This window comes from Talpa europaea (assembly GCF_964194135.1).
Source record: "Talpa europaea genome assembly, chromosome: 1".
NCBI lineage: Eukaryota > Metazoa > Chordata > Mammalia > Eulipotyphla > Talpidae > Talpa > Talpa europaea.
Window position 1 is genome coordinate 72,406,357 of NC_140073.1, and position 27,888 is coordinate 72,434,244.

General features: G+C 41.4%; 1 protein-coding gene across 1 annotated transcript in view; it reads right to left on the reverse strand.

Annotated features, from left to right (window-relative positions):
* Positions 1-17,376, reverse strand: part of CFAP221 (cilia and flagella associated protein 221) — a gene marked incomplete at both ends in the record, with an annotated part of 86,008 nt that extends 68,632 nt beyond the window's left edge. Inside the window, 5 exons of the mRNA XM_084254269.1 lie at positions 3,563-3,663; positions 5,008-5,106; positions 5,241-5,327; positions 15,032-15,132; positions 17,238-17,376. Coding sequence (XP_084110395.1) covers positions 3,563-3,663; positions 5,008-5,106; positions 5,241-5,327; positions 15,032-15,132; positions 17,238-17,376 — 527 coding nt within the window. The remainder of the gene's footprint in view (positions 1-3,562; positions 3,664-5,007; positions 5,107-5,240; positions 5,328-15,031; positions 15,133-17,237) is intronic.
* Between the last annotated feature and the right edge of the window lie 10,512 nt (positions 17,377-27,888).

Sequence of the window (27,888 nt, forward strand, 5' to 3'; positions counted from 1 at the left end):
AGGTCCAAACAAAAAATAATTTGTGGCAGGAAGAGAAGGAAGAAAGAATGGAGGGAACAGGGAGAAGAAAGAAAGAATAAGCTAGGAAGTTAGTTGTTCCCTACCACTTGGATTTTGGTAAAAGTTACTATATATACCCATTTAGAGGAAATAGCTAGATTTGTCCTCAAAATGCAGAGAATGAATCCTGCCAGGAGGAATTCACCTTTCTTAAATGCAGGATCATATAATCCTGAGGGCAGTAAACACAGGAAGGGCTGATGGTGAGGAGGGGAAAGCACTGGAAGAGAGTTCTGGCAGAATGTTTTGGTGTAAATCAATAGAGAACGGAAGAGCAAGGGGCCAAAAATATATGTCACCAAAAATGCAGCAGTCTGACATGAATGGGATATACAGGAATCCCCATGCGCTGCAAGGGGGTGTGTAAATGGGGGACCACCATTGTGGACAAAAATTTGGCACCTAGTTCCCCTGACCCTGTGCTGGGCTTGCAATTCCACTCGAGGTGTGTATCCTGGAGAAACTCCAGAACATGAGGGCCAGGCCAGGTTCCAGGAGGCTTAACAGCAGCACTGGCCACAGCAGAAAAACAAAAACAAAAGCTAAAACCTGGGGACAACCCAGCAGCACATTAGTAGTAGAGCAGACAGAAAATTATGGTAAATCTACACGGTGACAGCCAGCCGTGAACTACAGTTTTATAGTCATTAACGTGATGAAACCACAACAATGTGGTGAATTTAAAAGCAAGATATGATGCAATCAGGGAAATGCAAATCAAAACTACCATGAGATACCATCTCACACCAGTGAGAATGGCACATATTAAAAAAAACTTGCAATAACAAATGTTGGCGAGGATGTGGAGAAAAAGGAACTCTCCTGCACTGTTGGTGGGAGTGCAAACTGGTCCAACCACTATGGAGAGCTGTGTGGAGATTTCTGGACCTACTAAACAGAGAGCTTCCATATGATCCAGCAATTCCACTCCTAGGTATCTACCCAAAGGACACAGAAACATCAATTCCAAAGAGCACCTGCACCCCTATGTTTATAGCAGCACTATTTACAATAGCTAAGCTTTGGAAACAGCCCAAATGCCCAAAAATAGATGACTGGATCAAGAAGATGTGGTACATATACACCATGGAATATTACTCAGCATTCAAAAAAGATAAACACATGCAATTTACAGCAACATGGATGGTGCTGGAAGGGATCATGCTCAGCGAAATAAGCCAGAAGGAAAAAGAAAAATACCAGATGGTCTCACTCATAACAGGAATCTAGAAAACCTAAATATGGACCAGGAAAAAGAATAACTATAAGAAAGAAAAAAAATCAAAATCAAGAAACAACTATGAACCAGAGACACTCTTTGTGGGGTGGGGGGAAGGAGGGATTGGGGTCAAAGTCGGGGTTGCAATTGTATGGGGAATATAAAAGAAAAAAAAAAGAAGAAAAAAGAATCAGAAAAAAAAAGTTATAGTAATACACACACACACAAAAAGTAAAAAGTCAAAGTGTTATACTTGCCACTAAAATAAACAAATACTGTCCCAAATGAACTTGCATTAAAAAGAATAAAAAATAAATAAAAGCAAGATATGAAAGAACTTACATACAACATGATTCCATTTATATAAAGATCAAACACTGGCAAATAAACAATGCTATTTGGGGATACATAAGTATGTGTTAAAAGTATTAAACCAAAGAAATGATTATCAAAAAATTCAGAACAGAGATGGCAAAGTTACTGGTAAGTTTTATGTTTTAATGTCTTAAAACCAGTATTTATTATATTATTCTTTTAACTGTCTATATTATTACATATTTTTATATATTATTTATAAATCTTAAAGAGTTGTATTAAGAAAAGTTAAGAGAGATGGTGAGTCAGTCAGAAGTTCCCAGGAAGACATGAGGGTGGGGGTACAGGGTCACACATCACTGAACCAAAGCAATTGATCCAGATCTGAAATTTCACTCAAGGACACGGACAACACCTGAAGATCAGACATGTCGGTCCAGGGACCTCTCCCACCACCACAAGGGTTCAGTTATCCCTTTCTCCAACTCCATCAACCCAGCACTCAGCAAATGCAGTTGCTAATGAGTCTCTGCTTAGTGCTGCCTGCAGGAGCTTAAGCTGTCACCCCCATAAGCATGCTGAAGCCATAGTCCTTGGACATCACCTGGGCCTACATCAAGAGTCATGTAGAATTTGTCAGTTGCTGGATGGATTAAAATTGTTTAGTGGCCCTTCATCACCTACAAGATGTAGTCCATGCTCTTCGCTGCCACTAAGCCTTGTACATGCTATTACCCTGCCTTGAAAGTCATCTTCATACCCCAAGCCAAGATGTCCTTTTAGGATAACCAGATGTCACCCCTGTATGAACAGCATCTTCCCCATTAAGAAAGATGTGTTAGTTAAGTGGTCCCTCTACTCAGACCCTATGTGTGCGTCTGTTACAGCACTTACCAATTGTTGTAATTAATTGATAATATTGTTATTTTCCCATTAAATTCTAAGATCAGTAGGTTCAGAAATTTTTGTCATGGGTGACATTAAAAATATCAATCTATTGGGACTTCACAGGTAGATCTCAGTTGGAGTGGACAGAAGACTGAGCCAAGCCCCAACCCAAATTGTGAGGTATTGAAACTTAGTTACTGAACCATTGAGCGGGGTAGGAATGGCAGAAGAGGGGACAGGCAGCTGGGATGGAGAGAAGGGGGCTCAATAAGTGTTTATTTCCCAACCAGTACAGAAGTATTTCGATATTTTAACAACTGGCATGGCCATTAAATATCAACATCTGACAACTCAATATCCTTCTTCTTTATATATCCTAGGAACAGACAGCTCTGTTCCTGATAGTAAGTATTTAATACATATTTATGGAAAGAAACAAGACATGTCTTAAATTACAATTGGACTCATTAACTATTTCCCCCAACAAAAAAGAATGGGAGGGAGGGAATCTGTGATTTGGCTCCTGTGTTGGCTTTCCCTTACCTGTGCCTTCCCTGCATCCACTCTCCACTTCATCTAAAAATAGAGATTGATTAATAGATGGGCACAAGACCCAAGTTGGTTCAATAGGACTCAATCCTGGGACTGTTGCTTAACAGCCTCAACCTCTACAGCTACTCCAACCACCTCCACTGCCCTCAGTATGTGGGCATGTCCCCAAGAGTGGCAGCCTGCCGGGAAAGCAGCAGCAGAACTAAGATAAAGGAGAGTCCATGTCCTTCAATCTGATTTAAACTCCTAGATCCAGCCATGCCTAAAGGCCCACCTGGTACCTTTCAGTTAAAGGACCTGATACATTCCCTTTTTTATGATATTTTGACTTGAGTTTTTTTATTGTTGTTATTTTGCCTTAGCAACTGCCAGGCAAACTCAACCAGTCTAACTCAACTAGAAGCATAATCTTCCATTAAGAAAAATACAAATCTAGCTTTTGAAATATATATTTACTCAATATAAATATATATATCCTAACTTTTCACACACTATTACATATTTTGGTAGTTCATTTTGGTAACTTACCTTTCACCAAGGAGAACATTTGATAGATTTATAAATGAGGGAAAGTTCAGCGTATTCATAACAGGATAGGCATGGATGGGAACAAGCAAAGTGTCATCTCCCTAAAATTAATGGAAAAAAGTGAAGTGTACTAAACTGAACACAATAATTTTCAAATACGAACTTGTAGATGCCTTATTTCTTATCTTGTTTCCTATCATTAAAAGGTATTTCCTTAAGGAACCTGAGTGCTTAAGCAAAACATCAGAAATATTAAGTTTTCCTAGCTATAAATAAAAGTATAGGAAATTTTCAGTACATTTCTCTGAAACTATATTCATTATTTTTCAGGCAAGGTCAAGATGCCGTTGGGTAAAAATAAAGACAGTAACCTACCTGCTTCTAGCTCAGAAAACTATAGGGAAACACAATCTTTAGTGGCTGGATAGAAAGAGAAACCAGTACAGAATCAGCTGATCCAGAAAACACTGAATAGTGGACAGTGAGCTGGCAAGAGGGCAGGGAGGCCTTGCAGAGTGACCTTGAAAATGACCTTCTACCTCTCCAAGCCTTGTTTCTTCCTTTGCAAGAATAATTCTGCCTTTCTGTAAAGGTGTTTTAAAAATGTAAAGCAGATGATCAAAACTTTAAAAGATAAAAATTACCACATAAATGCCAGATGTTACTAGCATGCTGCAAAGCTGCAGGAAGTGTGCCTGACACTCTGCACAATGCCTGTCCCAGAAATTTTTCTTCTTGGTACAGAACATTTCTCCTGAAGGCAATATTCTGATTTTGTTTCTAGGTTTGTTTTTTAAATTGACACCTAACTGTTACCAAAGCATACTCTTCCATTTTGGTTTTGAAAAATTAAATTTAGTTAACTTAAGTCTTTTCAATTTAAAGAGTGGGGTCTGGAATACAGAGCAAAGGGGAAAGGGGAGAGTTTTAAGAGGAGGGTGGGCAGCACTGGGAGTTGGCTCTGACTGGAGCCAGAGGATAAAGGAGGTGACCTTGAAAAGTCTCTAAAACTAACACAGCACAACCATCTGCAGCCCCATCGCAAGGCCCCCACCTCTCTGCTGAGCCCCAGCTCTAGCTCTGAGGACATTCCAACAGGAAACACCAGCCAGTCCCCAGTGTTTTTAATCACAACTCGGGTTGTTGCTTAAAGGAGTATGTTTAAGTTATTTGAAAAAGATTTCAACTCCCAGCAACACACGGTAAGTGAGGTCTCTAGCCTGGGGCAGGTGAGAAGCCTGAGGCGAACAGCGTCTCGTGGCTCTGCCCCATTCTTGTGAGCCTAATACCCTCCCAACTGGGACCCATGTTTCTGGACGAGGACCCTCCAAGCACTCAGACCCAAGGGTTGGACAGAGAAACTTCCGACTTGTGATTCCATCTTTATTTCTTCTTCTCTTGAGAACATAAGTTTTGACACTCCCTCTCCCACTGTGAGGACTTACCTTACAGTGAACACGAATGCAGTCATAGTAGTATCGCCATTCATCAGGAGAAAATATAATGGTGACCATGAGGGACAAGCCAGGGACGAGGTGCTGTTCCTGGAAGGCAAGAGAGCTTTTGTTGGGACATGGCACACAGAGACCAGGGCTGGTGACCCCACATCACACACCCACCCCAAGGCACAACCCAACAAGGAATACTATGGAAGACTAGACAAGCAGAGGACGCTCACCTTTTTCACATACTTGATCTCAAAGTATTTGGTTTGTGGGGGTATAATATGAATATTGATGTCTTCATTGGATACATTGACCAGATGCTGGGAGAGAAAAAGAAGCATTTAGAGAAGAGAGTTTTATCTGTTTGCATATTGTCCCCTTTAGATCAAAGTAGCCGGTTATTTTACCAGTGACAACAAGTTGTTTATTTGTGAACAGCCAGAGGAAATGCAATTTGGGAAATACATGCTATGGCTGAGAACAGCAAGTGCAGAAAAATACTTTGAAAGAGGCGTACTTTTTTTTTTTTTTAAGATTTATTTATTTATGCAAACACTGGGGTATAGGCCAGAGGCATGGGAGGCTAAGAGAATCCACCAGAGACAGAGCGGGGAGCAGAACATGCAGAAGGACTCAAATACACTGCTGAGGGGAGCAGTGGGTGAGACAGGAGAGGTCTGCTGCGCCATGTGGGAATCTCCCTGGCGGGCCGGAATCGAACTGGCACCGTGGAGGCTGCAGACAACAGCTTCACAGCGCTGCGCTGTGCTGCACCGGCTGTGCCACCGGGGAGGCCCCAAAAAAGGCTTACTTTTGTAGAGCAAAAGCAGGTGGAAGAGAGGACCTCTTCAGGTTTGGAAGTGGAAGGATTAACTCCTTCCTGTGGGGGCTGCAAATGAAGGTGAGGACACACAGGAAGGTCTGCAGTGCCAGTTCCGGAGAGCTCCCTCTACAGGCCTTCCTGACTCCAATTTTTTTTTAGGTAATTAATTTACACAATATACATCTCCTGGTTTATTTATCTTTCATCTTATTCCTGAAGAGATTTGAGGAGATATATTTTTAAAAGCTACAAACTCCATCACATCACACATCAATTTTAAAAATAATAAACATAACTGCCATTTAAAGAACAAAAAATAATAATCATAGCAAACACGATTTAAAGAACAATCAACTATGCCTCGGTGCCTCTGCCCAGCTTAAGGACTTTCTCAGAACCCTGCACACTACTGTGGAAATGGAGACTGGCCTAGCCCTATGCAAAACATATAGAGGGTCTTCAAAATATTGAAAATAGAACTATCATGTGATCAAGCGATTCCCCATCTAGGTGTCTATCTGAGGAGTATTAAAACATGAATTCAAGGGCCTCCCCGGTGGCGCAGCGGTTGAGCGCTGGGTTGCGAAGCTGCCTGCAGCCTCTGCAGCCGGTTCGATCCCCGGCTGCTCCCCGGCCACCAGAGGAGGGTCCCGCATGGCGCGCAGACCTCTCCTGCCGCCCGCTGCTCCCCTCAGCAGTGTACTTCGGTCCTTCTGCCTGCTCTGCTCCCCGCTCTGGCTCTGGTGAATTCTCTCACCCTCCCGCGCTTCTGACTGTACCCAGTGCATGTATAAACCAAACAAACAAAGAAATAATAAATAAATAAGACATGCCTCTAGAAAATTAAAAAAAAAAAAAAAAAACATGAATTCAAAAGGTACATGCACCCTGTGTTCACTGCAGCCCTGCTTACAACAGCAAGAAACAACCCAAGTGCTTATCAGTGGACGACTGGATAAAGATGTGCATAAATCACACAATGGAAAATACTCCACTATAAAAAAAAAAAAGATAAAATTTTCCCATTTGTGACAACATGGGTGGGACCCAAGGGAAGGATGCTAAGTGAAAGACAAGTCCCAGGTGATTTCACATATATGCAGACAATAAAGAAAAACAAACAGACAAAACAAACCAAAACAAACCCGAGCCTTCTGACACCATGCTGAGGTAACAGGAGGAGGGGAGAGGATGGATGTGGAGAGGTGGACTATGGTGGAGGGTGATGGGCACTCTGGTGGTGGGTGTGGTGTGGCAACACACATTTGAGGAAACGCGAGCCTGTGCTCCTAAAGCATTCAGGGTGTTATAAACTGATGCTACCTTAATAAAAAAAATAAAAATGTGTATTCAGGAAAAGAGTACAGAAACAGAAAGAAAATGTCTCCAGCTTTTCCTGAGATTTGATGTGAAACGGACACTTGTTTTTTTTCCAAGACACATAAAATAGAATGTTTTATTTCCTAGTTGTCAATGGTTTCTAAAGAAAATTACCACCTGTGAGGTATACCCTTCACATACTTTCTATTCTTTTTTTATATTAATTTTTAAAATTTTTTACATCATTGTTCATTTTTAAACCATATTTGCTTCCCCCCACCCCCTCAGGTGTAGTCCCCATAGAGTTTCCTTCCCCAAGGCACCCGTGCACCATCACCTCAGTCCCCTGTCTTCCTCCCTCCCTCCCTCTGATCCCTCTCCCTCCCCCTCCCCTGCAGGATGTCTCTGGTTTATAATTGTCTGTTTTTGCTTTGTTGTGCATGAAACGGACACTTGTTACGACTGAAGGGCTCCGTGGCAGATGGCAGAGGGCCAAGGCCTCAATAAACAGTGGACACAGTGATGGTGGGGGAGAAAATCCTTCTTTTTACAAGGATGTTTAAATCAAATGTTTCCTAAGATAGTTTGAGACCACATATTTGCCAATGAACTTTTTTAACTAGCTTAAAACAACAAACCCTAACAAAGTAAAGCAAAAAAGGACAACTGGAGGTTCTATTAATTTTGCAGTTCTCAAGTTCTGATTGCACATTTAGTACGTTTAGTAAAATCCTCTGAGCGTATGAAGACACAAAGGTCTGGCACCGCTCCCAGCACACGGGGCTGAGTGGACAGCTGGGCCTAGAACCCTGGTCCTCAGTTCTGGCCCAGGGCTCTGGTCCCCTGCTCCTGCACATCTCACCAGATCTCAGAGCCCAAATTGCATTTTCCACCTTTCTTGATATACTTCATCAGCAGGTCAGTTTTACTTCTTAAGTTGGTAAAAAGTAATAGCCTTTCAGGACTAACATGGCATTCTGTCTTTTCATTTGTAATTAAAACTGGGGAAAAATAATTACTCAAAGGGAGTGGGAAAGCCTTTAGATGAAAGAAGTGTTTAGAAAGTGTATTTTAAACCAGTATTAAAAGCTTATTTGAAAATAAGAAAAAACAAATAAACCAGCATTGACTTGGAGGTGAGGAAAGATAAAATTATCTAAAATCCTGCCTTATCCACCAATTTTGGGGTCCATAGATGTCCCCAGTGCCCCCAGGTCTGTGTTCCTTGGGAACAGAGCTTCTCCTGGCTGAGTGGGTCATCATGACCTTCATGCTGACCCCACAGGGCACCAGGCTAACTCTGAACATGAAACTTAGCCCCTAAGCTTTTCAGAACTGACCTCACAAACACAACAAACAAACAAACAAAAAACTACCAACCACACACCCCAAGTCCCCAAGGAGTCATCAATTTAATAGTTTTTACTCCAAATTTACAGGGATTTCCCAAGTACTGCTCATAGCTCTCTTCACCCCACCACACCCCCCTACACCCCCACGCCCTACCCCTGTGTCCAGGTGCCCCCTTCTTTGTGCTCCCAGGAGTGCCCTGCCTTCTCCCTCCCCAGTGCAGAGCAAAGCCCACCTTCCAAAGAAGGGGTGACTTGGGATGAATAGGGGTTAAATTGCAGCTGCAAGCACTTATCACAGTATTTTCCAAAAGCATTTCAGCCTTCAAGTTCGTGACTTTTACCGCTTCCCTCAGTGGCACAGTTTCTCAGGGAAGGTTAGTATCTAACTCCAGGGAGCTGGAGACAAAGTTCAAGCAGGTTTGTAGTTTCTTTAGATTGTTTTATCTTAAAATGCAGGCTGGTTACACACTTTGCTCTACAATTTTGTTCCAAAATATCAGGATAAAATTGACGCTCTAGAAAGATGCTTTAAGCATATATGTACACTGGCTACAACTCTCCCCACCCTGACACACCAAGGATAAGTTTTGAGATTCATGGATCCAATTTTGAGAATCAAAATCTTGGGAGGGTCTCTAAAGTCTGCAGTAGGGAATTGAAAGCTACTACTGTTATTTCAGAAAGCCTGAAGAATTGTTAATTTACAGAAGATAAGGCTGCACGGGCTCCCAACTGTGTTTGGGGTTGGCAACAGCAACACTGATTGTCTCATGGGAAAATTGATTAATTATTTACTTAATAAATGCAATTCCCCAGACAAGTCTTTCCACAGAGGGAAAAAGAATTGAAGAAAAAGGCCTTAATTTTGAGAAAACTGGAAAGCATTATTTCAAATTTTAAGGGAATCATAACATTGATTTCGATATGAATCCAAGTAAAATGCTTTAAATCCAAGTAAATCCTTTAACCGGATCCGGATCAAACTCAAATGTTAATGAATAATTTATTGTGGCTTAAAACACACAATCATTCCTTTCTTGGGCAATGTGCATAGTTTCCTGTGGCAAAACCAAGATAAAAGCAGAGCTGGATTTTCTCATTGTTTGGCAAGAATCTCAAGGTAATTACATTAGGTATTTATTTAACTTTGCTGATGGAAACAGAAAGCTGGTTTTCTGAAGATCTCCCAGAATTTTACTACAATGAAATCATTTTGTACTTTTATCTATTTCTGTTTGTTTTAATGTCTAATAGAAGCAATGTGATTATTAAAACTCTACACAGCATTTGCTTAGAATTAGTGTATCTCCAATAAAATGAGCTCAGTGTCATCACAAATATTTATTGAATGTCTTCTGTGTGTTAGGCATTGTGCCCTACAAAAGACAACGATAGCCCTGTTCTTCAGCACAGTGAAGCTTTTACCTGCCTCCCAAAATCTTACCATGTAGGAAAACCAGGTTGTACACTGGTGTCCAAACATGTTGCATACATGCTTACCTGAACCTCTCTCAGTGTCTTCCTCTATGCCCTGATAGCTTCTTCCTATTTCTCACTTTACTTTTGAACTATCCAAATGGCTTCTCCATAAGCCTTTTTTTTTTTTAACATCATGACAATAAGCTCATGAAAAGATGCTCAACATGAGATGAGGTTAGGCTGAATTATCCAGATGAGTCCTAAATCCAATGACAAGTACTTTTAATAGGCATAAGAGAAGACAGTAAGAATCAGAGGAGAAGGCCATGTGAAGATGAGGCAGATATTGGAGTGATGCTGCCACAAGCCAAAGAATACCGGGAGTCACCAGAAGCTGGAAGAAACAATGAAAGATTCTCCCCAAGAGTTTTTGGATGGGCATGTCATGTTGATTTTGGACTCTGATCTCCAGAATTTCTGTTTTCTAAGACCATAGATTTGGGGGTAATTTATGAAGCCAGCCACAGAAACCATACAACCCTAAAACTCCACTCTATGACATATTTACAAGAGAACTGAAAATATATCTACACAAAAACACGTATTTTAATGTTCACAGTAGCACTATGAAAATGGAAAGCCCCCAAATGGAAAGCCACCACCCAATAAATGACTAAACTGTGGTATATCCATACAATGGAATATTACTTGGCCCAAAAAAATGAATGATGTCTTGGTTCTTGGTGCATGCTGCAAGTTGACTGATCCTTGAAAGCATTAATGTTCAATGAAAGAAGCTAGTTATAGAAGACCACATGTTGTAGAAGTCCAGAATATATGCAATGTCCAGAACAGGCAAATCTATACCAATATAAAATAGATTAGTGATTGTCTAGGGTAGGAGTAAGATAAAGAGGAGAGTAAATTATTTATTATAAAAATGAATAGTCACAAATGACAATTATTTTAGGTATATCCTTTCATAATCTAGTTAGCAAATCTAATACTAAGAAAATTAAGCTCTAAAATGAATCATTAACCTTGGTTTTTGATGCTGTTATAAGAAATGAGTTCTCATAGGTCGATGGGGGAAGTTCCTAATCAGTCTTAAATCCCTTTTCCTGAGAGGAAGTGCTGGGCACCTAACAGGTTTCTCTCCTGATCTAGTCTCTCTTTAGCCACGTCAGTGCATAAGAAGTTGTGGAAGCTGCTTGCCCTGTGTACTGGGGACTGCCTGACAGAAACCTCACTTCACTCCCGGACATTCTTCCAGCTGCCTTTTCCCACAAGATTCTCCTCTGAGCGGTCTAACATGAGAGTTTAAATATCTTAAAATATTTATAAAATGGACATGTAGTATTACATTAGTTTCAGATATAGAACATAATGATTTGATACTGGAATACACTGTGAAATGATCACCACAGTAAGTCCAGCTAACATCTGTTACCATACATAGTCACAAAAATTTTTCTTGTGATAAAAACTTTGAAGATGTACTCTCATAGCAACTTTAAAATAATACAATACAGCATTATTAACTACGGTCCATGCTGCATATGACATCCCTGTGACATACTTACTTTTATAGCTGACTCTTTGTACTTTTAAACCCCTTCACCCATTTGCCCACTCCCCACCCTGCCTCTGATAACCACCAATCTGTTCCCTATATCCATGAGCTTGATTTTGTTTATTTGCTTAGATTCCACATGAAAGTGATACTATGTGGTATTTGTCTTTCTCTGAAATTATTTAGATGATAGATGGCTTCTAAGAATGCACTACATCTAGGGCCTCCCTGGTGGCGCAGGTGGTTGAGTGCTGCATTGTGAAGCTGTCCGCAGCCTCTGCAGCACAGGTTTGATCCCCCGGCCAGCCAGGGAGCAACCCACATGGCTCAGCAGACCTCGCCTGTCTCGCCCGCTGCTCCCCTCAGCAGTGTATTTTGTCAGTCTTCCTGTTCTGTTTCCCGCTCTGTCTCTGGTGAATCCTCTCACCCTCCCGCACATCTGGCCTATACCCCAGTTCTTGTATAAATAAATAAACCTTTAAAAAAAAAAAAAAAGAATGCACTACATCTAAAGGTAGATGCTTGTCATGGGTAAGGATAGGGGGAGAGCCTCAGGGAGCCCAGGAGGTGAGAGCCCACCTCGGGCCCATCCATGCTCAGGTCAGTTTGGCCCAGAGCACAGTGTTGCTTTAGGGGATCCTGGTGAAGTCACAGAGGTTGTAGAGCTGATTTAAAGTTCAGGTTCCTGAAACCATAAAGCAAATAGAAGAAAACACATGCAGGAAGCCTTTAAAAAGGCTTTTTATGGAAAACCCATAAAAGAGAAGCAAAAGTAAAAGATAAACAAGTGAGATGACATCAAAATATAAAATTCTGCACAGGGAAAGAAAGCATTACCAAAACAGAAAGGCAACCTACAGAAAGAGAGAAAATATTTGCAAGTCATACATGCATCCAGGGTTATCCAAAACACATAAAGAACTCATACAACTCAGCAACAACGATAACAAAAAAGCAAAAAGCCCAATCAAACAATGGGCAGAAGACCTGAATAGACGTTTCTCCAAAGAAGACATAGAAATGGCCAACAGGCACATGAAAAGGTATTTATGAAAAGGTCATTTATCATCAAGGAAAGGCAAATCAAAACTGCAAAGACATCTCAACCTGTGAGAATGGCTATTATCAAAAAGAAAAACAAGTGTTGGCAAGGATGTGGGGAAAAGGGAACCCTCATACACTGTTGCTGGGAATTTAACACTGTGTAACTACTATGGAAAGCAGAATGGTGAGTTCTAAACAAATTAAGAATAGAAATACCATATGATCCAGCTATTCCACTGGATAATTTTATAAAAACTGAGAAAACACTAGTACAAATAGATATATGCACCTCTATACTCACTGCAGCATTATTTACAACAATAATAAAATAAATCAACTTACGTGTTCAACAACAAATGGTTGGATAAAGAAGCCATGGTGTATATACATAATGGAATACTACTCAGATATAAAAAAGATGACTTTTGGGTATTTGTGACAATAGGATGGACCTAGCGGTATTGGCTAAGTGAGAAATACAAAACTCTTTCACTCATATGTGAAATATAAATAAAGCAAATAGCCAAAAAAACCAAAATCAAAACAAAACAAAAAACTGAAGCGAACTCTTATATACAGAAAACAGACTGGAGATTACCCAAGGAGAAGGAGATTGAGGGAGGAGAGTGAAATGGATAAAAGGGGCAAGTGTGTAGTGATGGATAGAAACTAGATTTTAGGTGCTGATCAAACTATAGTGTTCACAGATGTAGAATTATAATGCTGAAATTTATTAACTCATATAATGCTATAAGCCATCCTTACCTCAATATAAACTTCCAAAAATTAGAAATCCTTTTGTAAAATATTTTTAGAACATAACTATGTAATTATGTTGTATTTTCACCTGCTAAGTACACAAACTTAAAAACTTCATATCCCTGTTAGCATGGGAGTTAAGAATGCTCTAGGGACCGAGGGTCGAGCCTAGTCAGAACATTCGGGTCATTGACAGGGACCCAGAAGGACTGAACTTTGAAGTGGTTCTGCAATGGGCTGCTGTCACTATTGGTGTCAGTCACTTTGCAGTCCCGCCTCTCATCTCTCTTCTGGAGCCAGCTCAATGGAGTTGACCCCTGCAGCCCAGACTTGGCCAGAATCTCTCAACCAGAATAACCAGTTTAGATGTGTACATCTGACCTGAGCAGTGAAACAAAACCCTTGCTGGAATCTCCTAGAAAACACACCCCCCTTTACCTGGTGGTGTAGGCCTGGGGAAAGCATGCACTGATTTGGAGAAAGGCAGTTTAAGAGTCAAGGTCTCAAATGCCCAAAATAGATGACTGGATCAAGAAGATGTGGTACATATACACCATGGAATATTACTCAGCAATCAAAAAAGATAAACTCATGCCATTCGCAGCAACACGGATGGAGCTAGAAAGAATTATGCTCAGTGAAATAAGTCAGAAGGAAAAAGAAAAATATTGGATGATTTCACTTATAGGAGGAATATAGGGGAACCAAATAAGACATCAGTATAAAAAATAACAATACAAAACAGAACAAAACAAAACAAACAGACAATTATAAATCAGAGACATCCTGCAGGGGAGGGGGAGGGAGAGAGACCAGAGGGAGGGAGAGAGGAGCACAGGGGGCTGAGGTGATGGTGCACGGGTGCCTTGGGGAAGGAAACTCTACGGGGTCTACACCTGAGCGGAGGGAAAGCAAATATTGTTTAAAAACAAACAATGATGTAAAAAATTTTAAAAAAATTTAAAAAAGAGTCAAGTTCTGCCTCCATCACTTAATAGCTCTATGTTCTTGAGGTACTATAACATTCTGGAATCTTGGTTTCTTCATTCCTATAGTGAGGGTAATGTTACAACCTCCACAGAGCTGGAGAGCTAGGATAGGACTATAGTAAATCCTGTGAGACAAATCATAGCTGCTGGTCCCTAAGGATACCTGTTTGGGAAGGGTGCTGAGCAGGATCTTTGGCCAGGGTTGGGGGTGAGGGATGGGGAGTGTAAACTGGTCCAAGGGCACAAAGGTAACTTAAAAATTTCTCAGCCTAGGAAGTCATCATGCTCAGCGAAATAAGCCAGAAAGAAAAATTTAGAAATTTTAGAAATTTAGGAATTTAGAAAACTTAAATAAGAGACTAGGGAAAAAACTAACTATAATAAAGTAAAAATCAAAATCAACAAGCAACTATAAACCAGAGACACACTACGGGTGGTGGGGAGAAGGGAGTAGGATCAAAACAAGGGAGGGGTGTGTGGGAATTGTATGGGGACTATAACCAAGATGAAAATGCACACATTGTGCAAAAATGAAAAAATGATGTAAAAATATATAAAATTAAAAAAAAATAAAAAAAGGAAAAAAAGAAAAAGAAAAATTTTCAGCCTAGACCTCCCTTTGTGGTACAATTTACACCTGTACTTCTGCTGATAATGCTGCTTTTTAGATGAACGAGTATATAAAGGCAGAACATTCATGTCATTTCATTATTGTGATTAATTAGCCCACTTAAAAAGCACCTACCAGAATCTGTTGGTGTTGTTTTTCTACTTCATAGCCTCCAAAATGCAATATGCCAGGTTTTGCCTCTATGACCTTATTATTCTTGAGTTTTGCATAAACCTCTATAAAAACAATGTAGATAAGTACATTATGAGATGAGATGTCAACGAAAATATTAAATGCAGGAAGATCCTATTGACATGGGCTTTCTTTAATTTAGGATATTTTAAGCCTATGAAAGTTTCAGACAGAGGACAGAGCTGTCAATAAGATTAATCTGTTCCAAAGGGACTGTACTGCTTCTCCCTCTATCTTTACACATCACCCGGGAGATATTATCCTCACAAAATAAATCCACATGTATTGTTTATTACCTCTTAAAATAATTTGCTCCTCACATTTTGCAGAAGTCTTCATAATATAACTGGAGCTCGTTAAAGAGCCTGCACTATTTTTGCTCTAAATAACACTGCTATTACTTATTCTGCCATAACTATGAGGAATCCTAACACCAAGTGTCTAACTTTATTACAATGTATTTGGCTGTTATTGTTTCCCTCGGATAGAATTACAATGTGATATATAGCTTAAATCTTAAAGCTCTGAATAATTATCCCCTGGACAGTAAAGTCTTAAATAACTATTATAATGTGAACATCTTTTTTTTTTTTTTTTGATTTGAGAACAAGTTTTAAATAGCCAAAGAAGTGTCTAGGTCTACAAAACTTTGCCCAGTTCTTCATTTCAGGAGTTGAGATGTGTAGAGATGGTACTGAGAACCCCCTCCCTGCCATCAGGACTTTATGTGAGGCATTTGTTTATAACACTATGAAGCAGGTATTATTCTCATTTTGCAGATGAGAAAGCTGAGACTCCACAAGGCTGAGATTGGACAACTTGCCCAAAGCTGGCAGTGAAAAATTAATCCCGGATCTGTCAAATTCAACCACTGAGCTGCCTTCCTCAATGTGAATGCACTGTCCAATTTCTTATAAATGATGACCTTTCACCCTTAGTTTATCCAAATCCTGTGAGCCACAAACACTCTCAACCCTTCCTCAGTGCACTGGGATTCTAATCCACATCTTAAGTGGGCAGCAAACATTGGGTGCTCAGCTCCTCCAATGACAGGTAAGTTGTCACTGTCATCAGCTTTGAGTCAAACTAAAGGGCTGGGATGGAGCAAGGATGGTGTTTCAGGAGGACTGATGATCTCTGTAGGCTATTTAGCATTTTTAAGGATACAATTGAACATTATTTGGTAATTTTTAAAGCCTTTGTTTTGTTTTAGGGCTACAAAATTGATATAAAGGGGGCATTTTTCTGTTGAGCCCAGAAACAGTCCAATATACAAATTTGTACTCAATAAATTCCATCAGTACCAAAAAAAATACATCACAGCATGTGTCTGGCATACAGATGGGCTTTGGATGAGTGGGAAGCAACCTGCGTTGATACAAGGAGCTGGACTCTGGGCTGCAACAGCTGAGCACCAATATTCCACTTAGCTGGAGATCTTGGGGGATTCACTTGACCCCTCTGAGTGTCAGCCTCTCCAACAGTAAGTGATAATAGGATACATCTCATGCTTTGTGCAAATTAAATGAGAATAACACAAGCAAAGTGATCAGGCTTGGACACAGATTTACCAGGCTTTTTAGCCTAAGGGATGTGCATGGTAAAGGCAAGGTGTAAAATGCACATGGTCTTGAAGGAGCAGGGGTAACAGGGCTGGAGCAGGGATGAGGGGAGCACAGCACTGGGAGGTGGTGGGTGGGCAGGGAGACATCAGCAGCAAAGCGGGCCAGATGACACGTGAAGGAATTAGGACTTTGTTTTGTATGTGACGGGAACACCTGTGAATATTGGAGCAGTGCAAGGATAGAAGTCACCAGGATTCTAGAAACTGACTGGAATGTGAAGGGTGGTTGGGGGAGAGTGTGACCACAGACGAGAGCACTACAGCCATCCCTGTGACCTGCTATGGATGAGGAACAAGGTACTCAGGACAGATCCTCTGAAACACATTCAAGGTAGTGGAAGCAACTGAACTGGGTGACCAATTTACACCAAAGCCCCAAGTTAAATGAAAGGAATGAAACAGACTACTTTTCTTAACAATGATAACTACTATAGCCTGTAAAACAATATAGATAAGTCAACAACAAAAATTCCATTGTGCCTTCTAGGCTTTGGATCCTCTGGAAAGCAAATTGTAACCACTTACTTGATTCTAGGAGGTGATTAGGTACTTCTTTCCTTTTCTTGGGCTCCTCTACTAGGCTTTTCAAAAGGAGGGGTGATACATCATTAAATGGTTCTTCGGCTTTCTTTAGTTCTCTGCTGGGGGTTTTCACTGCTGCCATTTTATCATGAGAAATGGAGTCTTCATTTAGTGCCAAAGGTCATTTCCTGAGAAGAAAACAGTAGCAATATAACCATCCATGAGAAACTACACACATATTTTTTCCTCAGTCCTTGACAAATGTTCCTCTTGTCACAGCTGAGTTTACTATGGTTCGGGCCCTCTGTCTCTAGTCCCTTGTGGCTACTCCATTCCCACACAAGGCTGTCCCATTAATCTCCTTGTAATCTCACATCACTACCCAGTATCATGCCATTGCTCAGCACCCTTCCCTGGGCCTTAACCCTCTTCAAGAATTTTTCCAAAATGATTATAAATGAAAGGAGAAATCACAACAGACTCAGTAGAAATCAAAAGAATAATCAGAGATTATTATGAACACATATGCAAATAAATTCAACAACCTAGAAGAGATGGACAAATTCCTAGAACGATATAATCATCCAAGGCTGGACAAAGAAGAAACAGAACACCTAAACAGACCAATTACAAGCAGCAAAATTGAGGCAGTAATCAAAGCCTCTCCAAAAACAAAAGCCCAGGCCCAGATGGCTTCACAAATGAATTCAACCAAACATTCAGCAGTGAATTAGTGCCTCTCCTACACAAACTCTTTCAAAAAATTGAAAAAGAAGGAATACTACCAAATATGTTCTACAAAGCCAACATTACACTAATACCAAAATCAAACAAAGACAGCAAAAAAAGAAAATTACAGGCCAATCTCCCTAATGAACACAGATGCAAAAATCCTTAACAAAATCCTTGCCAACAGAATCCAACAATGCATCAAAGGGATAATACACCACGATCAAGTGGGATTCATCCCAGGGGCACAAGGACAGTTCAACATACGAAAATCAATCAGTGTAGTCCAACACATCAACAAAAAGAAAAATAAAAAAACATATGATCATATCAATAGATGCTGAGAAAGCATTCGACAAAGTCTAACATCCATTTATGATAAAGGCCCTTGAAATTCTCAGGATAGAAGGAACATAACTACTGTGATAAAAGTCATATACGACAAACCCACTTCCAATATTCTCAATGGCGAAAAGCTGAAGACCTTTCCTTTAAGATCAGGAACAAGACAATGATGTCCTCTCTCACCACTGCTTTTCAATATAATACTGGAGGTCCTAGCCAGGGCAGTAAGACAAGAGAAAGACATACAAGGAATCCAAATAGGGAAAGAAGAAGTAAAACTATCACTATTTGCAGATGATGTGATAGTATACATAGAGAATCCTAAAAATTTCACAGAAAAACTACTCAAAATAATCAACCAGTTCTTTAAAGTAGCAGGATACAAATCAACATGCAAAAATCAGTAGCTTTCCTATACACTAACAATTAATCTGAGGAAAAAGAAATCAAGAAAACCATCCCTTTTATTATTGAAACAAAAAAAAAATCAAATACTTGGGAATAAACCTAACAAAAGAGGTGAAAGACTTATACAAAGAAAATTATAAAACACTGTAAAAGAAATAGAAGAAGACACAAAGAAATGGAAAGACATTCCCTGCTCATGGATTGGAAAAATTAACATTATTAAAATGTCCATCCAACCAAAAGCAATATACAGATTTAACGCTATTCCAATAAAAATCTCCATGACATGGGGGGGTGAGGGGCGGGGAGGGGAGGGATTGGGGTCAAAATAAGGGTGTCGCAGTTGTATGGGGAATATAAAAATTAAAAAAAAAATTATATATAAAAAAAAAAAAACCTAACGTTTCCTCGCAAAAAAAAAAAAAAAAAAATCTCCATGACATTCTTCAAAGAAATAGAACAAATACTGGTGAAATTCATATGGAACCACAAAAAACCACAAATAGCCAAAGCCCTACTGGTGAAAACAAAGGAGAAAGGAGGTATCACACTTCCAAACTTCAAGCTATACTACAAAGCCATAATAATTAAAACAGTTTGGTATTGGAACAAAAAAGACACACAGACCAACGGAACCAAATAGAGAACCCAGAAATAAAGGCACACTTATATGGACAACTGATCTTTGACAAAGGAGCAAAGAATATGCAATGGAATATGGACAGTTTGGTCAATCAATGGTGCTGGGAAAACTGGACCACCACAGGCAAAAAAATGAAACTAGACCACTACCTCTCACCATGAACAAAAATCAACTCAAAATGGATAAAAGAACTGACATAAGACCTGAAACCATAAAATATATAGAAGAAAATATAGGTAAAATACTGCAAGACACACATCGCAATAACATCTTTAAAGACTCATCACCCAAAGTAAAGAAAGTCAAAGAAAAGATAAATACCTGGGATTACATCAAACTGAAAAGCTTCTGCACAGCAAAAGAGACATTAACCAAAACAGAGAGACACCCCACTGATTGGGAAAAAAATCTTTGCACTCCAGTCAACTGATAAGGGACTGATCACAAAGATATACAAAGAACCCAAACAACTCAACAAAAACAAAATAAACAATCCAGTCAAGAAATGGGCAGAAGAACTTAAAAGACATTTCTACAAAGAGGAAATGCAAATGGCCAACAGGCATATGAAAAAATGTTCAACATCCCTTTTAATCAGGGAAACGCAAATTAAAACCACATTGAGATACCACCTCACACCAGTAAGAATGAACACATATCAAAGAAACAAGCAACAACAAATGTTGGCGAGGATGTGGTGAAAAAGGAACTCTCCTGCATTGCTGGTGGGAGTGCAAACTTGTCCAGCCACTATGGAAAGCTGTCTGGAGGTTCCTCAGTCTACTAAAAATGGAGCTACCATATGACCCCACAATTCCACTACTAGGGATCTACCCAAAGGACACAGAAACAATGATTCAAAAGAGTACCTGTACCCCTATGTTTATTGCAGCACTATTTACAATAGGTAAAACCTGGAAACAACACAAATGCCCAAAAATAGATGACTGGATCAAGAAGATGTGGTCCATATACACAATGGAATATTACTCAGCAATCAAAAAAGACAAACACATACAGTTTGCAGCTACATGGATGGAGTTGGAAGGGATTATGCTCAGTGAAATAAGCCAGAAAGAAAAAGAAAAATACCGGATGGTCTCACTCATAGCAGAAATCTAGAAAACTTAAATAAGGGACCAGGAAAATGAATAACTGTAAGAAAGTGAAAATCAAAATCAACAAAAAACTATGAACCAGAGACACTTTTAGGGAGGCGGGGACGGGAGGGGAGGGATTGGGGTCAGAATGGGGGGGGGCTGCAATTGTATGGGGAATATAAAAATAAAATTTATTATTTAAAAAAAAATAAAAATAAAACATTGTGAAATTAAAAAAAAAAATAAGCCAAAAGGAAAAAGAAAAATATTGGATGGTTTCACTTAAGCAGGAATATAGGGGAACCACGTAAGACATCAGTGTGAAAAAGTAGTAACAGTACAAAACACAACAAAGCAAAAACAGACAATTATAAATGAGAGACAGCCTGCAGGGGAGGAGGCAGGAGAGGGATCAGAGGGAGGGAGGGAGGAGCACAGGGGACTGAGGTGATGGTGCACGGGGGCATTGGGGAAGGAAACTCTATGGGGACTACACCTGAGAGGGTGGGGGGAAGCAAATATTATTTAAAAATGAACAATGATGTAAAAAAATTAATATAAAAACATTTAATGGTGTAAATATAAGACACCATAAACAATGGGGAATTTTATATAATAATACTTAAATATTCTGTTAAAATATTTAAAAGTAAAGCATATCATAGGGTAAGAAAAAAGTATCAGTCTTTTCTGCCCTCCCACAATTAGGATAGATGAGGGAACCCTGTGGTCCTGAGTGCATGCCTGATGGCGGCACCTGGAGTGGGTGCACCTGGACTGAGAGACTGAGTTTATAAGGGCGGCGTCAGGGGGACACCAGCAGAAGCCAAGAACGAATGGAAGCGGAGAGAGAAGAAGAGAAGCAGAGAGAAGGCCGGAGAGCCCAGATAGAGTGAGGATTTGATGGGGGCTGGGAGGACTGCCAGCCTCCCGGCCCCCCAGTACCCCTGCCTGCCACGTACCCGCTGAACCCCAATAAAAACCTGCAAACCACTGAGGACTCTGACTCCTCCTTATCGGGTCTGCTGGATCGGAAAACCTGCTCAGTGTCCCTTCCTGACCCTACACCACATATACATGATTGTTTGAACACATATGTCCATTTAATACTAAATACAAAAAACTGTGAAGGAAAAAAAAAATAAAGCTGACATTCTCAAAAGAAAAAAAAAATTTTTTTCCAAAATGTAATGCTGACATGCTTCTTAAGCTGGTAGCAGAGGCACAGGAAGGGAGAAATAAAAGCACTCACACGTGTATAAATTTGGAAAATGTTGAAGTAAACAATTAAACAGGCCTCTTCTGAGACTTCTCCAAATCTGGCCATTAGGTGTGTGACTATGCAACCCTTTGTCATCTGGAGACCCATTTACTAGACACAGCATTTATAAGCCACATTTCAGGGGCTCTCCCCGAATCAGATGGATGAGGAGCTAGGGAAGCTATAAACCTCCTCCACCAGGACTCTTAAGAGTCCTGTCCTAGGACCTAGGGTCCCACTTTAGGTCCTAACCCTCAGGCCCTACACCTGCCTTCCCCAAACACTCCTTTTACACCCCCTTCTCCCCAAGTCCACATCATTAACATTCTTTACCAGTCACTGTCTCTGTTACTTATTTGGCCTTGATAAGCTACTGCCTTGTACTGGCACTTGACAAATCCCACATCTCTTTATATCTTCACAGCTAAGACTCTAAACTTGAGGCTTCTGTATAGGCTGGGGGCCTGCTCTGGGAAGCCCTGAAATTGAATGTAAAATTATGTGTGGATCTTTATGTGTTTCATTCATTTGTTTTTTTGGAGGAGGCTTTACAGTCTCCCAGGGAATCCTTGGCATTAAGCATAACACTGTGACCACACTGAAGGAGCTTCATACTCCTCCTCAGAATGGGGTGTCTCCTTTCCCCTCACCTCCCATCCCTCACACTAGCTTTGGGGACAGTCCCCACTCAGCATAGCCCCCACCTGAGCTGCTTCATTCCTGTCCATCCCCTCAACACCTAATCAAGCTCATTCCCCAGCCCATTCTCTTCCCTCTCAGGGAACCTCAAATTCCGGCCTGTGCTGGAGGCAGGTGTAAAAGCCAAGCCACTTTCACTCACACACTCGTCTCCCTCTCACACACCCCAAGGCTGGTCCTTCCTCCCACCCGCTAGGGGCGGTTCTTTCCAAACGCCTGCTCCCTCCCTAGAGGCCCCTCTCTCCCCCGCACCCCCTGAAGTAGGAGCACCCCACACATCCTCCCTTAGCCTTTCGCCCTACCTCTCCTGCGACCCGGCCCAGGCTGACTTGGGGGCTGGACACCCGCGAGGGGCTCACCCTGCCTGGGTGTGTCGGCGGCGGCCACGGGGCCCACCCCCCGGCCTCAGGTCCCGGGTCCTAGGCCGCTCGCCCTGGAGGTGGCTCCCGAGGGCGTCGCCATGCCGACGCGACGCTTTCCCGGGCCCGCAGCCGGGCGCCACCATGCTCCCCCGGGCCGTGGGGGGAGCCGGCGGCCCGGGGCCCGGAGCGCGACTTCCAGCGATTTAGGAGGTGCAAGACCAGTGACCTCCTGGGGAGAAACAAAAAGTCGGGAGACTCAGCGAACTGGAAAGTGGCCGCAGAGTGGAGAGCCGGGGCCAGTCGGGAGGGCCCTCCCCGACAGGCTGTCCTTCCCGTGGGCATACTGTAATACAGTCTACTTGGCATTTTCTGCTCTGGTCAATAGTAGAAAAAGGAGTTTCTCCTTCCCCCTCACCTCCCAACCCCCACACTAGCCTTGGGGACATTCCCCACTCAGCATAGCCCCAACCTGAGCTGCCTCGTTTCAAACATATGCAGAGGTAGGAAGGATAGTGTGATGAATCTTAAACACCACTTGTAATAATTACAAAATCATGGGCAGCCATTCTTTTTTTAACTTTTCTTTCTTCTACTCTCTGTATTGTTTTGAAGAGAATCCCAAACATTGCTTCATCCTTAAATGTTTCAGAATATATCTTCAAGCCATAAAGATTCTTTTTAAAAGCATAGCTGCAACACCAGTACCTGTAAAAAATGAGTTTTATCTTCAAAGTATCTAATATTTAATCGTCTCCTAATTATCATAGTGTTGTAGAGTTTTGTATCATAGTTTTGTAACCTATAATTAATTTACTTACAGAGTAGGTTGCTTCAGTACATTATTTTGCCATTTTGGATCAGAGTTCAACTAAAATTCATATATAGATATGTCTTCAGGTCTCTTTTAATCAATAGATTCTCCCTCCACATTTTCTTTTTCTTGTTGCAAGTTACTCATGGAAGAAACAGTTTCTATCCGTAATAATGATATTTAGATTATAAACCAGGAACCTGGCCTGTTCCCCTGACCCCAGACTTCACCCTGCTCACCCATAGACATTATTCCTCACACAGGCCACTCAGCTTTCTTTGTTCTCAAGACCTGTCCTTGTCTTGCTCCCTCCTTATATGACTTGACACTTGCTTGATGTTATTTATGGCTTTATGCTGATAAGTGATGATAGTAGGAATCCAATGAAGATATTGCCTTTCCCACATTCACATCGCTTGTTGAGCTGTATGTGGCTTGGTTCCCACGCCGACCACACTGGAAATGTTCATTTTTTTTCTCATCCTCCCATTCTGGAATCCCTTGCTTCCCTTCCCTCCCCCAGTACTGTCATCATTACTGTTTAAAACTGTCTCCATCTTTCAAGGCTAGCACTGAAAATGTTGTATCTGGTTGGGGTGCAAAACAGATTATCCCCTACACATCCGGGTTCTTCTCAGGCTGGATGAATAATCAGAACAGCATCACAAGGTTAGCAAAGGAAAAACAACGCATTTAATAATATATGTATGGAGAATTCACATACTTGGAAATTCTAAAAGATAATGGAACAGAATAGGAATAATTATCTTGTGTTTTAAGACCTGGGGCAGCAAGGACAGAAAGCGGGTAAACTCATCCTTACTTTGAGAGTAAAGATGAGATTCTTAGATAAAGAGAACATGTTTACTGATAAACCTAGAACTGGGTGAGACACCCCCCCCCCCAACTACATTCTTCTGGGAACAGTGATTGCTTCTTTGATTAGGGAAAGGGTAGAACCTTTGGACACTTATTTCTTCAATTAGGGAGGAAAGATATGGGCAAGAGCAGTAGCTTGTTTAAGCTTCAGGGCACTTACTGTTGTCAACCCAAAACAATCTGCATTCTGTAAGTAACTATGATAAACCTCCTGAGGGTTACAGGGCACTGACATCTAGTCCTTGTACCAAAGTAACAAAAAGCCACCGTGGGCTATTGAGAAAAGTCTATCTAACCTTTTTGGATGGGAGCAGGGAGGGGGAACTGAACCTTTAATTCCTTCTGCTTTCTCATAAGCCTCCAGGCTAGAAGGACTTTCTCCTCCTCTGGGATTTTACATAGTTGTTCCACTGTCTTTTGGTGCTTCTCTATTTATGTGCTTCTCTATTTATGTACCATCATTACTTGTGTCTTGAACTGCAGAATTCTTAGGGGAAGGAGATTGAACATTATTGTACTTGTATAATATAGCCCTTGTCACAGTTCTTTGTTCATAATTAACTATTGGCCATGTGGAAGGAAAATTAATTTACTTACATAGTAGGTTGTTTTGGTACATTATTTTGTTTCCCCAACAAAGTTATAAATTTCAGAACAGGTACTCTGCTCCCCAGAGTCCCAGACCTTCCCACCTTAACTCAAATTGTTGTAGAGCAACCCCGATACAAAACGGGGTGCCTGACTGTGGGTCCTCACCCGCGCTCAAAAGGACTTATCAATGCTCTACTGCAGGCACACGCGAAAGGTTAATAAAAGGTTTATTTACAAGGGAAGGGAAATGAGGAAATGTACAGCTCAGGGAGAAAAGTGGGAGACAAAGTTTTAAATGAGTCCTACCCGATCTGCCGATCAGGAATCCCAAAATGGCTCTCTGAGAGCTGGCTGCAAGCCAGGAGCTGTGTAGCCAGGAGGCCAGTGACAGCGAGCCACCCCAAGGCCCACGTGTTTGGTTTTTATATCCAACCTGGCTGCCCAAATCCACCCTCAGGTCCCAGCCACCCTCCCTTTGGTGGTGATGGGATTTGTCTTTCCCAATGTCTCGATGGCTTTAGTCTGGAGTGGGGGTGGGGTCCACAAAGCCTGTATAGGATTAACTCAGGACATCATTTCCCCCTAACAATATCACCAAATGCTTATTTTCATATACTTTCTAGTAGGCATTAGTTAATACTTTTATGTTTGTACTTAATTGTTTTTCTTAGAAAAATTGCCAATTTTCCTATCTAGAAAGGTAGATATGTAGATATAACATATAAGTCTCTGTACAATTTACCAAATAGCATATTATTGTGCAGTAGACACTACCACCTCCACTGTCTTACAAGCAGAATGCCAAGTTTTTATAGGTCAACCTCAGGAGAAAGAGTGTTGTAGAGCAACCCCGATACAAAACGGGGTGCCTGACTGTGGGTCCTCACCCGCGCGCTTAAAAGGACTTATCAATGCTCTACTGCAGGCGCACGGGAAAGGTTCATAAAAGGTTTATTGACAAGGGAAGGGGAAATGAGGAAATGCACAGCTCTGGGAGAAAAGCGGGAGACAAAGTTTTAAATGAGTCCTACCCGATCCGCCGATCTGGAACCCCAAAATGGCGCTCTGAGAGCTGGCCGCCAGCCAGGAGCGGTGAAGCCGGGAGGCGAGCGATCGCGAGCCAGAGAAAGCCCTAGGCCCACGTGTTTGGTTTTTTATATCCAACCTGGCTGCCCAACTCCACCCTCAGGTCCCAGCCACCCTCCCCTTGGTGGTGATGGGATTTGTCTTCCCCAATGTCCTGATGGTTTTAGTCTGGAGTGGGGGTGGAGTCCACAAAGCCTGTATGGGATTAACTCAGGACATCACTTCCCCCTAACAAGAGGATGGCCAAGGTTGTGGGTCTTCACTGGGCACTTAAGAATTTGAGTCAAGGGCCTCCCTGGTGGTGCAGCAGTTGAGTGCTGGGTTGTGAAACTGCCCGCAGCCTCTGCAGCGCCGGTTCAATCCCCGGCTGCTCTCCGGCCACCGGAGGAGGGTCCCACATGGCGCGCAGACCTCTCCTGCCGCCCGCTGCTCCCCTCAGCAGTGTACTTCGTCCTTCTGCCTGCTCTGCTCCCCGCTCTGGCTCTGGTGAATTCTCTCACCCTCCCGTGCTTCTGACTGTACCCAGTGCTTGTATAAATAAATAAATAAAAATAAATAAATCTTAAAAAAAAAAGAATTTGAGACAAGATCTAAAAGCAGGCTTGAAGAGAGAAATTTTTTTAAGGTTTATTTATGAGTGGAATAAGAATAGAGAAGAGGAGAGAGAGGAGGGAAGGAGAAGGAAGGGGTTGTTTATTGTCCAGCATGCACCTGGATGTTGTCTGTCCTGCCAGAAGTACCAACTGAGGGTTCAAGTTGAAGCTTAAAAAGCATGAGGGGGTGAAGTTCACCTGTCTTCAGTCTTTTAAGGTCAACATGGTCACTCAGTTCTATACCTAGATTCCAACAGCTGCCTCCCCCATTTAGAAAGCCAAGTTCATAGCATTCTGGAGTTATAGTCCTTAGTGCCTGACATCTCATCACCATGGAGATGGGAGTGGAATCCAGAAAGATGTCAGGGGTAGAGTCTATTCATGGCATCATTCATGGGCTCAGAATTTACTCCTTATTGTATCTCTAACAATTTCCACCCTTTCAATTTTTGTCAACATTTCTTTGGTGATGTAAATCAAATGTGTGGTTGCTGGGGTGTGGCCTCAGATGACACTTTCTTCAGGGTTACAGTGTATTCAAAGGAAATAGCTGTCAATCACTAGGCATTATTCATGCATAGCCAGTATGGCAAAGTTCTCCATTTCTAGAAAATAGTCAATCCATTCAAGGAAAAAAAAAAAATAAAAGCAAGAGATGCTAATAAATAGCAAGCAGATATCAGAAAAGCTCAGAGGAAAAAACATGAAAAATGTCTCAAATTTGGTTAAGAGAGGCTACATTTCTCTCCACCGTCACCCCAAATCGATTAAATGCTATAACAAAATATTTTTGTAAACTAAATCTAATTTTAATTATTTTTTGTGTTTTTGCATAAATTTACAGGGCAGAATAGCCAAACAGAATTTTTGTTAGCTTTGTTGGGATTTTCCACAGGGTATCTTAGATGGAGTTCTCAACATCTGGCCTGCATAGGTTTCGGGTGCCAGGACACAGTAAGGCCTTGCTGCACCGTATCTGAAATAGCTGTACCTTTTGGTCAATTTTCTCTTCACAAGTTTCCCAAGGCTTTCTTCTGATCTCCAGGCCTTCCAAGGGAGGTAAATTTCCCTGTGATCCTCGGAGGTCTCTGAAACCCTCTAGACAATGTCTTGGGCTCTTTCCTTCTTGGCTTTGCTCAAATTCAGC